General features: G+C 41.3%; 1 protein-coding gene across 1 annotated transcript; it reads left to right on the top strand.

Annotated features, from left to right (window-relative positions):
- The first annotated feature begins 10315 nt into the window (after positions 1-10315).
- LOC141016035 (sulfotransferase 2B1-like) lies at positions 10316-13344 on the top strand. Its single transcript, XM_073490276.1, has 6 exons — positions 10316-10454; positions 11455-11663; positions 11784-11910; positions 12078-12172; positions 12865-13042; positions 13235-13344. Exons 1-6 carry the CDS (start codon positions 10316-10318, stop codon positions 13342-13344), a joined length of 858 nt encoding a protein of 285 aa, XP_073346377.1.
- Positions 13345-13851: the final 507 nt, after the last annotated feature.

Here is a 13851-nt window from a genome sequence, read left to right as displayed (position 1 = left end):
CTGCATGTCAGATGTCCAGTGACTCCTTAAAGGCTCAGTGTATGGAACTTGAGAAAACTCTGACCTTCAACCAAGACTGTGACATCAGTGGAGTGGATCTGGCAAACGAAATCAAGAATTTACCTGACCTACCATCAGGTAATATGACTGCCTTTGAGCTGCTTTCTTTCTTTTCTCTTTCTGAGAAAAATCTGGAGAAACTCTATCCTAACCTTTGGATAGCCCTGAGAACTTCTGTCACTCTGCCTGTGACAGTTGCCTCAGCTGAGAGGAGCTTCAACAAGTTAAAAATGATCAAAAACTGAGATCTGAGATCTTCCATGTCCCAGGAACGTCTGAGTGGTTTGGCCATCATGAGCATCAACCATGATTTGGGGAAGCAAATATCATATGACGACATTATTGATGATTTTGCATCCAGAAAGTGCAGAAAGGGCCCCTTAGCAGAATTTTGCCTAGCCTCTAAAGGCCCAAGCTGTTTTTTTTACATGCATTTTTTATTTCTCTTTGCTATTTGGGCTTATTGGACCCTAATTAGGATAAAAACTAAGAATCATCTTTTTATATGATGTACTTTTAGAGAAAAATGATGTCCACATATGTGGATTCTTGTTCCGAATTTCCATAAAACCCAATTAAGTCACCATTGTGTAATAGAATGAAAAACTCCTTATTTCCACCTTGAACACAGCAGTTTTTTTCCTGACTGCTTTTGCATGTATTAATAACACATACACACACATTTTTGAACATGTTTTGAATATCAGAGAGTAAAAACAACATGGAAACATTGCATTTTTGCCCCTTTTGGACAGTTAAAACTAATGCATGGATCATTTGAAAAGCTGCAAACAGTAATTGCAGGATGACATTGTATGCCTGTAACAGAATATAAAACATTCAAATCATTTTTTAATTGTCACGGTTGCATCAGGATACTAATGTGTTTTGAACGTCATAGTGAAAAAACAAAAAAACAAATTGAGAACACATAGTGAAAAAAAACTAAAGAAAAATGTTGCCCCTTTTTGACAGTCACAGTTACAGTATGGCTCATGTGAAATGTTGTATTCGTAATGTAAAAAAAAAAAGGATATGTGAAAGGGTGCGATCATTGAGGACAGAAGGACCCGGCCTGCTTACGGAGGCCCAGGGGTCACCTGATGACCTTCACAGAATCTGAGAAGAGAGGAGTTGGAGGAGGAATGTGACTGATCGCACATGCTCACACTCACCCCCCCCACCCCACCCCCACCCCCCACCCCCCGGCTTCATTGGCAGATATTGTCTGTACAAAAAGGCTCCCGTGAAAGGTATCATCTGCTCATCAATAGATGTGCAATCAGGTCGATTCAGAGACTTGCAGCCTCACAGAATCCGATCCAGAAAAGGCCTCACCTTCCAGAATTTGTCAGACATTCTCAGGTCTTCAGGCACATCATCATCAATTACCGCTTTTATTGCTCCCCTCAGTTTGAACAATCTGGCACGCAGGAATCTGTCAGTGATGGCAGTGATTTTAAAGTCTTTGGACCAATACATCCTAATGGTTGGGTATCGGATGCAGGACTTCAAAATACAGGCACCAAAAAAGTGGTAAACCTCATCGACTGACATGTTGAGTGGGTCCCCACTCTTAGACAGTGACATGACATTAGAACATTCTGAAATCAGTGTCATCAGATCTCTATCTATGTACTGTTTAAAATAGTCTAGTGGGGTCCAGCCATGTCTGTCTAGATCAGTTTCGTCCTGATGCTGATACTCTGTGAGGTTTGGCGTCAATGAAGTAGCCTTCCAGCGTATTCCACGTCCTGCACAACCAGAATCAGAATAAAATAGTATTTATTGCAGTAAGTTACATTTTACCCATGTAAGCAAATGAGGTGTAGGCCTATTGGTGCATGAAATACTTGAATCTGTGGTGACATTTACATGAAATTTGAAGATTTACCCTCAAGGCATGCTAAAATAATAACAGTTACCTTGTTTGGACTCTCCCTTTTTCTTTTTTTTGGTTTGGCTTGGTCCTGGTGTTGGCTCCTCATCTTCTGAGCTATCAGTCTCAATCGTTTCAGTTCGACGTCGACGTCTGGGAGTGCGGGATGAACCTGTCCCTGTACTCTCTGTCCCTGTCAATGAACCTGCCAACAAGTGTTGTAAATAAGCATTTTGCCTCCAATCCTTCACGTAGCCCTGAGGCCCTAACTACAAAACATAAACAAAAATCTACTGGGTCTTGGCTAACCATTATCTGCACCACGGAGACGTTTACGTCCTCTGCTGTGCTCTGTGGGCTCAGGAATGGGGTCCTCATCATCACTACTGTCACCCTCATTAGGGTTGGGCGGTAATAAGGTATACCACGGTATCCAAAAATAGCAACGGTATCATTTTCATTACCGTCAATAAAAAAAAATGAGAGCGATTCAGTGCGCAAATTGATGCGCAAATGCACCTTTCTTGACCCTCGATACCGCGGGGGATGTGAGGATGACGACTCCGCGTTGGCTGAAACAAGAGCCGCGTTAGAGGCAGAGATGGTGGCACTGGAGGGCCAGGCAGCAGCAGACCCAGTGTCCAGCAGAGTGGAGGAGCGGGAAGTGCAACCCAGACCACCAAAAAAAAAGATGACACTGGGTAGCCTCCTTCAGAGAAAAGCTGTTGCGTCGGCAGGTCCAGTCGGCACCCCAGAGGAGCGAGCAGGAGCAGAAACAATTGCTTATTGTCGCGAACCAGTTCAGGTGATGAAAACCCGCTTCTTTGGTGGAAAAGTGACGGAGCGAAGCGGTTCCCTCTGATGTCGAGGGTAGCCCGTAATATTACCGTATACCCCGGTAAAGTGTGGAGAAGGTATCACGGTATGAAATTTTGGATACCGCCCAACCCTAACCCTCATCCTCACTGCTGCTTTCCTCCTGTGGTGATGGTTGGTAATTTTCATCCAGGATGGGATCATCGTTGTCAGACAAGTCTAAATCTGAGTTCTCTCCATCAATCAACCCAAGTAGCTCCAAAGCTTTGTGCACAGAAAAACGCTCTGGAAATAAAAACATGACAAAATCAAACAAATCAATGTCATTCATGCATTACTTATTTGTAAATTATTTCAATGGTACTGTACAATGTACAGATTTTAGCTGCACCAGAGTTAGCTGCAAGCTAGTTTAGTTTACTAGCATATTACATTTTACTGACATTTTTAACCCAACCAATTTATGTATGTATATATGTATTTAGTGATTGAATTGTTATTTATTACATTTAGACAATGTACAGCCTTTTAGCTGCACCAGATAAACTTGTTTTCTCATTTTACATGTGAGCATGTTTACTAGCATATTAGCTGTTTCGACGAGCATCAGTCCATAAGTACACATAGTGTACTTCATGTTTAGCGACATGCTAAGTTCTTATTTTTACACTTTTTTCCCAAATTTGCTTGTCATGACAAATGTCCAACACTTATATGAATATCTAAATAAGAATAAGCCATAAAATAAGGCAGGACTTCTTACCTGGTCGATGTTTGTGTATGGAGCGGCCACTTGAATCTTCCTTCGTGTTCGCCGCCATGTTGAATTTTTACGGTAGTATGTTATACTCTTCTGACACCACCAGATGGCAGTGTAAGTGCCCACATACGTGTCCATAACACCCCCAATTCAGCAGTGAACACGATTGTGGACATAAGAGCTAAAAAGTGCTGTCCACGCATGTGACTGCTAAGCCTTAAGAGGCTAGGGCCCCATGGAGGTCTGAACCGGCTCTGGTCTTGATTAAGATGATGATCTTAATAGGGATGATGGTCTTCTCCTGTCGCTTTGAGTGGTGGTTCTTAGGCTCTGACTTCTAAACTAATTTAACTTCTTGGCTAAAATAACTGAAGGATGCTCCGCCAGCCGGATGAATATTCCTTTGTTACTTAACGCAAGAGAATTTCAAATTAAAGTTCACTTTTTCTAAATCTGGTTACGATACTTAACTGTATAAAACAAATTAAAACAGAACTTTGTTCTGGTAGAAACTTAACAAAAGTTGAAGTACTTAAAAGAAATAAATCAATACAGCGAAAATTAGAAAAATTTGAAAAATCAACGCATGAGCAATTCTCTGGAGAGCGCTGTCTTGAAGCGAGCACAAAGCAAAAGAAGGTAACGAGAGAGCGTAAAATTAAAAAGAGAGCGAGAGACAGCAGTGCCTCTCAGTTTTATTATCAATGATAGCAGGCGTGAGTCAAGTGGGCGGGCTGCCAGAGTTTGCGCTTTAGACAAGATTATAAGTCTAAACTCACAGAACTAAACTAAAACTAAACTATCATTTTAAATGTTTCAAAATCGTGTTTCACCTCTCCCAGAATTTCACCATGGCTTGATATGTGGACTTCTTATTAACACAAATCACATGGCATCCCTAAATCATTTAACATTCAAAAAGAAAATTAAAACTTGATCAAAACATCTAAACACACTTGATTATACTTTAGTATAATCAAGTGTGTTCTAGCCTAGTTCTAGCCTAATACTTATTAAACATGGCATATTTATGACATTTACTGGTAATAATCAAAAATGTATTATAGAAAAGGTCCTTTGAAAGCTTAATAGTTAATTTAACTTTGTTGAAATCTGGAAGAGTGTAAGGTCCTACACCTTGGAATGTAACAGATAAGAAAAACAGGTTCGTAAACCCAGTGAGCTGTCAGCTGAGAATTAGGGAAGAAAAGGGGAGTCAATTCACTCTTGCAATGTATATGTGTGTGTGTGTGTGTGTGTGTGTGTGTGTGTGTGTGTTAATTAGATAAGGGAGAACAAAGGTTTAGCAGTTTGTTAGTCTCATTTACAATTGCAAAGACATTCAATGATAACATATCATTGAAAAAGGGAAGTCCTCTGGTCCTCTGGGCCCAGTATTTCAAAACTTGTAATCTGGATCAGAGTAATCCGGATAATGAAATCCTCCTTTTCTCAGTCATGGATCACGGTGATCCTGCTGACTTTATCTGAGTATTTCAAAACAGTGGCAGGCAGTCGCGGCGCCAGATTATTTTTTCTGGTTCAACTACGGTGGGGCTAACCCATATGGAGGCGGGGCTCAAATAAATGCCAGAATTTCAATGTGAATATATATTCAATAAAACAACACCCTCCCACAGCTAGAAACACGCACGCACGCACACAGAGAGAGAGAGGGAGAGAGAGAGAGAGAGAGAAACGCTAATAGTTATGTTAACAGCACAGCAGGTGGATCCGAGTGAAAATAAGGCAGAGATAGGAGGCGATGAGACCAATATAAGATCAGAGGGGCCATAAGGCAAAGTTTGACACACAGATCACCCAATTCAACACAACACATTTTCTCGAGTTGTCCTAAAGCCATGTAGCCTATAGTCTACCACACAACAGCCAAGAGTCTAAACACATCTCCAACAAATTAAATATGCTTATTAGGCAACAAGACCGCAACAAGGAGGCAAAACGCAAAACGCTTAACAAAGTCAGCAAAACAATAAAAACAATATTAAACTCACCTGGCTGAGATTTTCAGATGAGCACAATCCGCCGGTTTTTGTGATTGGAGGCAAAGATGTCGATGATGCGCTGAACATCCAAAGTCTTTGTCCTTTGTTTGTTGATGGACAACAGGGCCAAGTTGCTGTTTCGGGTATCACCGCTGCTGTTCCGTAGATAGTTCTTAATCCGACGGAGGCAGGAGAAACTCCGTTCACACGAAGCAGAGGTCACGGGCAGGGTCAGTGAAATACAGATGAGTTTGTATAAATCCTCAAAAGCATCCCGGTAAGGCCGCATTAAAGCGAGAAATCCCACAGAGTCATTCACTACATGTCCCTGTGCTCTCTTTCTTTTCAGCAGGCGCTGAACTTGGTGTAGCTCTGCTGTCAGGTTTTCCTCAGTCACTCCATAGAACTGTGCCATAGGCTGCAGACATTTCTTGTCTAGGAAAGACGCATGTTTGGAGTGCCGAGACTCCAGTTAAAACACCTCCGGCCTCGGTTGAGAAACATCTTCTCATTTCACCCACAAGCCTGTCAATTACTGGGTAATAACAATGTGTGCGCAGAGCATCTGGAGTTGTAACAGGTGTGCGCTCAACTGGGGCCTCGACAACAAACTCCTCAAGGATTCGAGGAGGCTGTGTCTGTCTTTTTTCGTGTGTCCCGTCCTGGCTCACACCTGCTTTGGTGCACAGGTCCGCTGCTCTGTCCCGAATGTCAACCCACGACTCTTCTGCGCGTTTGTCTGACAATGTCGCTATTACTGACTCTGATAAGTCTATTGTGGATGAAAGCTCAAGAGTGGGAGATTGGAGCTGGTCAGACATGAATTTTGTGACCCGGAATAGCTCCTCGAAAAGCGTGAGAAGCAGGACAAACTGTTCATCAATAAGTCCATTCACAGCCCTGGCCTCAGTTTTCCTCCGCGCATTAGGCTGAGACATGATGTCCAGAAGTGTCGCCCGTATTGCAGGCAGTGATTTTCGGATTGCCACCAACGCCGCATATTGACATGCCCAGCGTGTGTCGGATAGGCTCTTTAGTTCAACGGGCTGTGTCGCTGATTCAATCTCTCTCTGTTTCTTGATGAACAGATCATGGGCGACAGAGTTGGAGAAAAAGTTGTACAACATTTGTACAGTTTCAAAAAACTCTGCCGCTGCTTCAACGTTGCGGACCACATCGACCAAAACGAGGTTTAACCTGTGTGCATGACAGTGAATGTACAGTGCTTGTGGCACATCCTTTTTGAATTTCTGCTGAACGCCACTTTTGGAGCCCGACATAACTGCAGCGCCATCATAACACTGTCCAACACACATGTTTTTGTCAATATTGCACTGTGATAGAGTCTGTTGTATGCTTCTCAGGAGTGAGTCGGCGTCCAGGCCATCTGCATGCGTGAAGTGCAGGAATTCCTCACGCACCTTGTCTCCTTTTAAATACCGCACGACACTGGAAATCTGTTCACTTTGCTTTCGTCAACCATTAGGGCGAAATGTTCTGCTTCTCGAATTTCTGCACTTATTTCATTTCTGACCATGTCAGCCATAATATCAATAATCTCGTTTTGAATGTCTTTATGTGTGTATTTTGCATTTCTGGGATTATCCTTCAGTTTCTTTGCTACTGTCTTGTTAAATTCACCAATTACATTCAGCAGCTCCACAAAGTTGCCCTTATTTTCTGACTGCTCATCCTCTCGGTGACCTCTCTGTGCAATGCCTTGGCATGCAGTACAACGTAGCGACAAAACCACCATGCAGCGTTGAAATATCTCTGCTGGTTACCTATTAGCCTTGAAGGGTAACTCTTCCTGATGGGGCGCCGCGGTCCATCCCCGGGTCGTTGGCTAATGTCAGTGGTAGCATTAGCATTATGGCCAGTGTCCGTGTCCGCAGTGGTTGGCTGTGGCTGGTCATGCCAGCCCCTTTCCTCATCCTCTTCCTCTTCCTCCTGCTGCTGCTCCATCTCCTCTTCTTCTTGCTCATCTTCATCATGCCGAACCTTGTACATGGAAGACGCGGGACCGGAGTGGTCATCTTCCCCTGCAGGTGTGTCCATAATTCTATCCAACACACCTGCCACCGCAATCTCTTCCGTCCGACGGCGTTTAAAAACAAACTTGTCCATGATAAATTTCGACCAGTTTGTGACTATAAGTGACTATAAGCCGCCAATGCTACAAGAGCCAGGTAACTTAGCTAATCAACTAGCTACTGAGCATACACTAAAAGCGCGCTCACATGAGTGACGTATGGACTGACAGGACCCCACTGATCTCAGGAGGACCCCGATGAGTGACAGTTGTCATCGCAGCTGCCTGAATGCCGTTACGACGTGGCGCTGTTGGACTCCGCACTTTTCTTGTTTTTTTTTCTTTTTCTTGTTTTTTTCTTGGTTGTTTTATGGTAGGGCTAACACAATTCTTGATGGGGCTATAGCCTAACCAGGCCCTACCCTGGCGCCACCTATGGTGGCAGGGTGGATCACCGTGATCCCGACCTGGCCGGATACGGATTTCCAAATCTCAAGTCTCCGCCTCCGGGATCTGAAACATGGCGGACTACTTCACGAAAGGAGTAGCTGAGAGCGCGACTTTCACGTCAAAAGTGTAAGTTTACCGTCGTCTAATGTGTAGCGGTTTTAAGACCATATGAACGCCAACCAACATATCATGCAAGCCAACTATTTGAATTGTCACCTTATTAAAACCAGGCCGTAGCGATCTCTAATTGAGCCGCGGCCGTGCTAACGGGAGCTAACCCGGCTCCATTGACTTGTGTGTTAAGCAGCTAGCGGGCTATCATTAGCGTGACGTCATTGACAACACAGCAGACTTATAAATAGGCTACATGTGTACAGACCTGCTACAGTACTTAGAAAACATAACGCTACACAGTATGAGTATTAACTATACGGTTGGTTCAGAAGTGTCAGAATGCAACAGTAATGCTGGTGATGATATCATGTTTTTGTGTACATAAACACAATTTGGGATTGTGGATTAAGATACTCATACACCTTCTACTTTCAGAGCCACTCAACCTCTCGTCTGAGTATGTTTCTCACACCTGTGGAGGCTCCAGAGGGTGAACCATCAACAAGTGCCAGCATTGCTCCACCCGAGCCACCACATGAGGTTTGTGGGCCAGACCCAGCGCCAGAGCGACGGAGACGGAAGAGGCATGCTGGTGATGAGGACGCCTATGAAAAGCTCCTCAAAATGGAGACCGAGAGGGCGGTCAAACAAATTGAACTGGCCAACGAACAAATAAAGCTGACGCTGCTTCAGCAAAGAAAAAACGGAACTGAAAATAAAGCTATTGGAGAAACAGCTCACTTCTGACCTTTGAGATGGGTTAGGTCCTGTTTTAGTTAGTGGCCACATTATTTGAAATGTCTTTGTTTTGTTGGAATTAAACTTTGTTTGGACCCTGCATTCCTGTTGTCTTTCTCTGATGTTTTGGTACATGCAAGTTACAATGTTCGGTGAACTAGAATTTGAGAAATAGGTTTGTAATTGTTACTTTTATTTACAGCAGTTTCAGGAAGTGTGCTCAAAAATATTTTACTATGCTTTAAATTTCTTACAATTACTTTAATTATTTGTTAAAAGTAAAACACTAACACTTTAGATTAAGTGTAATGAACATCTTGAGTAACAATATCTAGGAGAAGTGGAGCTGAGACTTTGTCAATCCAAGTCAAATCCACCTCTGAGGTGCGGTTCAAGTGATCCTGAAATTTTGGTATCAAGTTGATCCAGATATCTGCCTTGCGTTTTGAAATACCCAAATCCAGCCTTTCATCTGGATTCAAGGGAGGATTGGATTACCAGAGCTGAATCCTGATCTTCAGGATCAGGATTCTCTGGATCTGTGTTGAAATACCCAGTTTTCAGATCAGATCTAGATTTAATCCAATCCGACCAGGATAATCCTGTCAGATCACTTTTGAAATACTGGGCCCTGATGTTTGGAGAGCGTGGGTTCAATTGTGAACAACTAAATCTCGCTTGGTGAGACTGTCTCCGGGGGGGAGGAAAAACGGTGTTAAATCCAGTTTTACGACTACCAAACGGGCCTCTGAAGATGGGTGCAGATACCAGGGAGGGTATCTGAGAAGCGTCTATTTGATGGCTTTATTACAAAAGAAAATAAAGTTCTTCTTGCCAGATGGAGATAGGGGAGACTGCAAGTCGCCTTTTGGAAAAACAAAGTCAGCTTGCAACTCAAACGAATGTTTAATGCAGGGAACAAGGCCTCAATCAATAGCAGAAACGAGACAACAAATAAAACTTGACTAAAATGTTAAAACTGTATTCTGTATGGGATCATTAAGACTTTGATATCTGAGGCAACCCTGTGGACCCGCTGGACCTGGAGTTTTTAAACTTCATAGTGTTCAAAGCACGTGCTCTGTGTGGACCAACTCACTCAAAAGATCATACCTTTGATCTGGTCTTATCTCATGGTTTAAACATTCCTGACATCAAAATCAAATGTTTAACATCAGACTTTCTCAATGTGCGTCCTTGTCTTTTCTTGTGTCCTTGTGAAGCATCATCCTCTTTCTCCTTTCTACACTGACTGATCTGGTAATGAAAATGAAGCCCTCAAGCCCGCCTGCCGCAGCCTCCCTCCGTTGCACAAGTGTAGCCTGACATACATGTTTTGCCAGTAAAGTGACATAAATCCCGATACTAAAAGGTAAAGACAAGACAGTCAACAACAGTCCACAGGCCTGTGCCTATCTGATACTAACTACAGGGAATCTGCTAAGTGTTCTCTCTGAACTATGACTGAAGCAGAGTTATTCTTCATGTACAAGGGGACCTATGTCCTTCATGGAACGCACACTCCAGAGACTCTGAAATACTTTGAGGAGTTTTCTTTTCGGCCAGATGATATCATCATTGCAACATATCCCAAGTCAGGTACGCAGTTATCCTTACTTCTCTAATTTGCATATATACTATATAGTCCAAAGTAGAAATAAATGGAAATACTTGAATAAGTACAAGTACCTTAAAAATAAAAAATCTCCTTAAGAACAGTTTAACGGGGACTTTCTTAATTTGTAAAGATATCTGTTAAGTGTTCTCTCTGAACTATGACTGAAGCAGAGTTCGAAAGGGTATTTCATGTATATATACTGTATATAGATATATATATATAGTAACTACACAGTAACTATATATATATGCATGTATATATATTGTATAAAAAATATATATAGTAACTCCACAGTAACTATATATGCATACATAGTTACTGTGTAGTTACTTTGCAGATTAAGATGAGTACATTTAGATAAATAAATGGAGTAAAAAGTACAACATTCACTAGGTTGAAAACGACTGCTGTTAACTGCATTAACAATGTATTGGACAGTCACATAGTATGTACATATGAACTGTTTTCCTAATGTTTGTGTACTTCAGGAATAACATTTAAACATCAACTACAAAGTATTTAAAAAATATATACATTTGTGTGTCTTTATGTTGTGTTACTTCACATTACTTTTCATGAGTAAGTTGTTAACATTTAACCATCACTAGTGCATTTCTAACTGCAGTGCATTTCATGGGAGGAGTTAAAGGCAGTCAGAGCACTCCACTAAAAACCTGTAAATGCAAACTACCTCAGTACCTGTAGATCTAAACCATATCAAAGTCTGGTATACTCATTACTAAAAACATCGTAATACTTCATTACAATGGTACATTTTTAGTCACCAGATTACTATATTTTATTCCATTTAAACTAGAGGTGAACATAAGAAAGAATACTGGACACGAACAAAGGCGTACAACATCTAGCTTGTTAATTTGATTTGGAATGATTTATTCACTGTTGGACTCTGTTGAAAGTCTGAAGGAGGCTGAAATGATAAACTAATAAGTCAAAGAAATTCTCCTGTCCTGCTCTCAGGTACGACATGGTCACAAGAGATTGTCCCTCTGATAGTCAGTGGAGGTGATCCGACCTGTCTCCAGTCTCCTAACTTTGAGCGTGTCCCCTGGCTGGAGGAATGCCAGAAATTTTCCCTCAACCTTGAAGAGAGGCCGTCTCCACGACTGTTTACTACACATGTACAGTACAACATGATGCCACCATCTTTCTTCCAAGTTAAGCCAAGGGTAAATCTGCCATGAAGTTTGTCATTGATTATTATCATCATTCTTTTCATTGATGCACATTCTACCTTTGGTGTCATACAAACAGCCATGTTAATGATGAATGTGACAACATCATTCCAGGTCATCAATGTCATGAGAAACCCCAAAGATGTCTTCACATCTGCCTTTCACTATTTTGAGAAGGCCTCCTATCATCTCAACCCAGGTCCACAGAACGAGTTTCTCCATAAGTTCCTTGATGGAAAAGGTTGTTCTCAAACTCATTCAATATATTTACTTCTTATCATGACACACAATAGAGTAAATGACAGTAACCTGACCTGCATTTCACTGATAGATGGAGTCACCCTCCTAGTATTACCAATAATGTTCAGTCATGATATTGGAGTGTTTGTGATTTTCTTTTTCTTCTAGTTATCCGTGGCTCATGGTTTGATCATGTGAAGAGCTGGCTGAATGCTGAGGATAAAGAGCACATGATGCACATCTCCTATGAAGAGATGATAATGGTGAGACTTTAAATGTCACTGATTCTCCACTTGTCCAACAGTGAAGTCCTTTTCCTTTGACCTGTTCTGCCTCAGTGTCTGCATTTGGGTCCTCAATCCTACTGCAGAAATGTTGTCCTGATGATGGTGCTAGATAAAAGGTCTGGGGGGGTCAAAGATTTTACAATTTATCCTCTGGGGACAATAGCCGTGTTTCCATGAAGCATTTTGATGAATATCACATTAGAAATTGTACAGAAACGGCAAAATCCCAAAAAAGTTTGTACGCTCGCTTGAGGTGGATTTTGTCTTTTGTGATGCAGTTAATGCACAAAATGTTTGATGGAAACAGATTTACTGAATAAACTCTGAGCCTACAGCTTGTCATGCTCTGACAAAATGAAGCTTTATGTAGCTAATTAATTCACTCAAAACAGTTAATGGAAACGCACCAGATTCACATTTTGATTTGTTTGATTTTTTGCAAACTTTCAAAAGTTTGCAAAAGAATAGCTTGACATTTTATGGAAACATGGCTGTATATATCTGTATATTCAGTGCAATACTTGTTAGATATATTTCCGCCTGAACCAATGTGGTGGACCGACCCACAGACATTGTCATCAAGAGTCTTTCCACCAGTGTGGCTAAATGTAGCCCTGAACCCATAAAATCCTCTGATAAGAGATGGTGTGTGTTTCTGTTTATTGCAGGACCTGAAGGACTCTGTGTCCAGAATCGCTCAGTTCTTGGAGATACCTTTGGACGATGAGGTGATCAAGAACATAGCAGACCGATGTCTGTTCAAGAACATGAGGACCAACAGCTCAAACTTCTCTATGGTTCCTCCTGAAATGAATGGCGTGTCTAAGTCTGAATTTATGAGGAAAGGTGAGTTTCAACAAATAATGTGAACAGTATGCAGTCCTATTTCATTCCCACTGTTGGGGAAAGCATAGAGCACAGAGCCATAGAACACTATCTTTATGAAATATAGAAAATTACATAAAATCTGTACTTGAAAATAGGGCCACACATCGTTTCTTCAGTTGCACTATGATCATCTTGCATGTTGTGTTTCAGGGATTACTGGAGACTGGAAAAACCAACTAACTGTGGCAGAAGCAGAGCACTTTGATGTAGTTTACAAAGACCAAATGAAAGATGTCAAATATAAATTTGCATGGGATTAAGACACACCTCATGAAAGTCGTTCCACCATACAATGATGCACAGAAACCTGTAAAGATGATGCAGTTTTGTTCTTCACTGAGATGTTCTGTGTGGTTCATGAGGTCTGTGGAAGCAGAAGATGATCTGATCTAACAATGAAATTACATTAAAACCAACAACTTCCTGTCAAGTTCTCTTATTGTCCTTGAATGTTTTATCTTTCTCGTAGACAGATCAATAGCAAAAGTCCAAAGCAAGATGTCAAATATACATTCATATGGGATTAAGATATATATAAATATATATATATTTGCTATATTGATCATAATAATAATCAAATGTACAATCACATTTTTAGGTCATTAGAGTATATTAAGTATAAGCATGAGTATATAACCATATATATTCACCAATTCCCATCACTTTGGCAAATCAGTCTAATTTTCTAACAAAGTTTTGGGCAGACTGGTTATAAACTGGTTATAAATTAAGCAGAAACCACGAGGAAAAAATAATCCCTAAATATT

Source organism: Pagrus major, chromosome 20 (genome assembly GCF_040436345.1).
Source record: "Pagrus major chromosome 20, Pma_NU_1.0".
NCBI lineage: Eukaryota > Metazoa > Chordata > Actinopteri > Spariformes > Sparidae > Pagrus > Pagrus major.
This window is presented reverse-complemented; position numbering and strand designations above follow the sequence as displayed.

Bases quoted from the DNA above. Each gene is read 5' to 3' on its own strand.
- LOC141016035 (XM_073490276.1), top strand. From the start codon at position 10,316: ATGACTGAAGCAGAGTTATTCTTCATGTACAAGGGGACCTATGTCCTT. The intron at 11,911-12,077 runs GTTGTTCTCAAA...TTTTTCTTCTAG, and splicing joins TAAGTTCCTTGATGGAAAAG to TTATCCGTGGCTCATGGTTT. The intron at 12,173-12,864 runs GTGAGACTTTAA...TGTTTATTGCAG, and splicing joins CCTATGAAGAGATGATAATG to GACCTGAAGGACTCTGTGTC.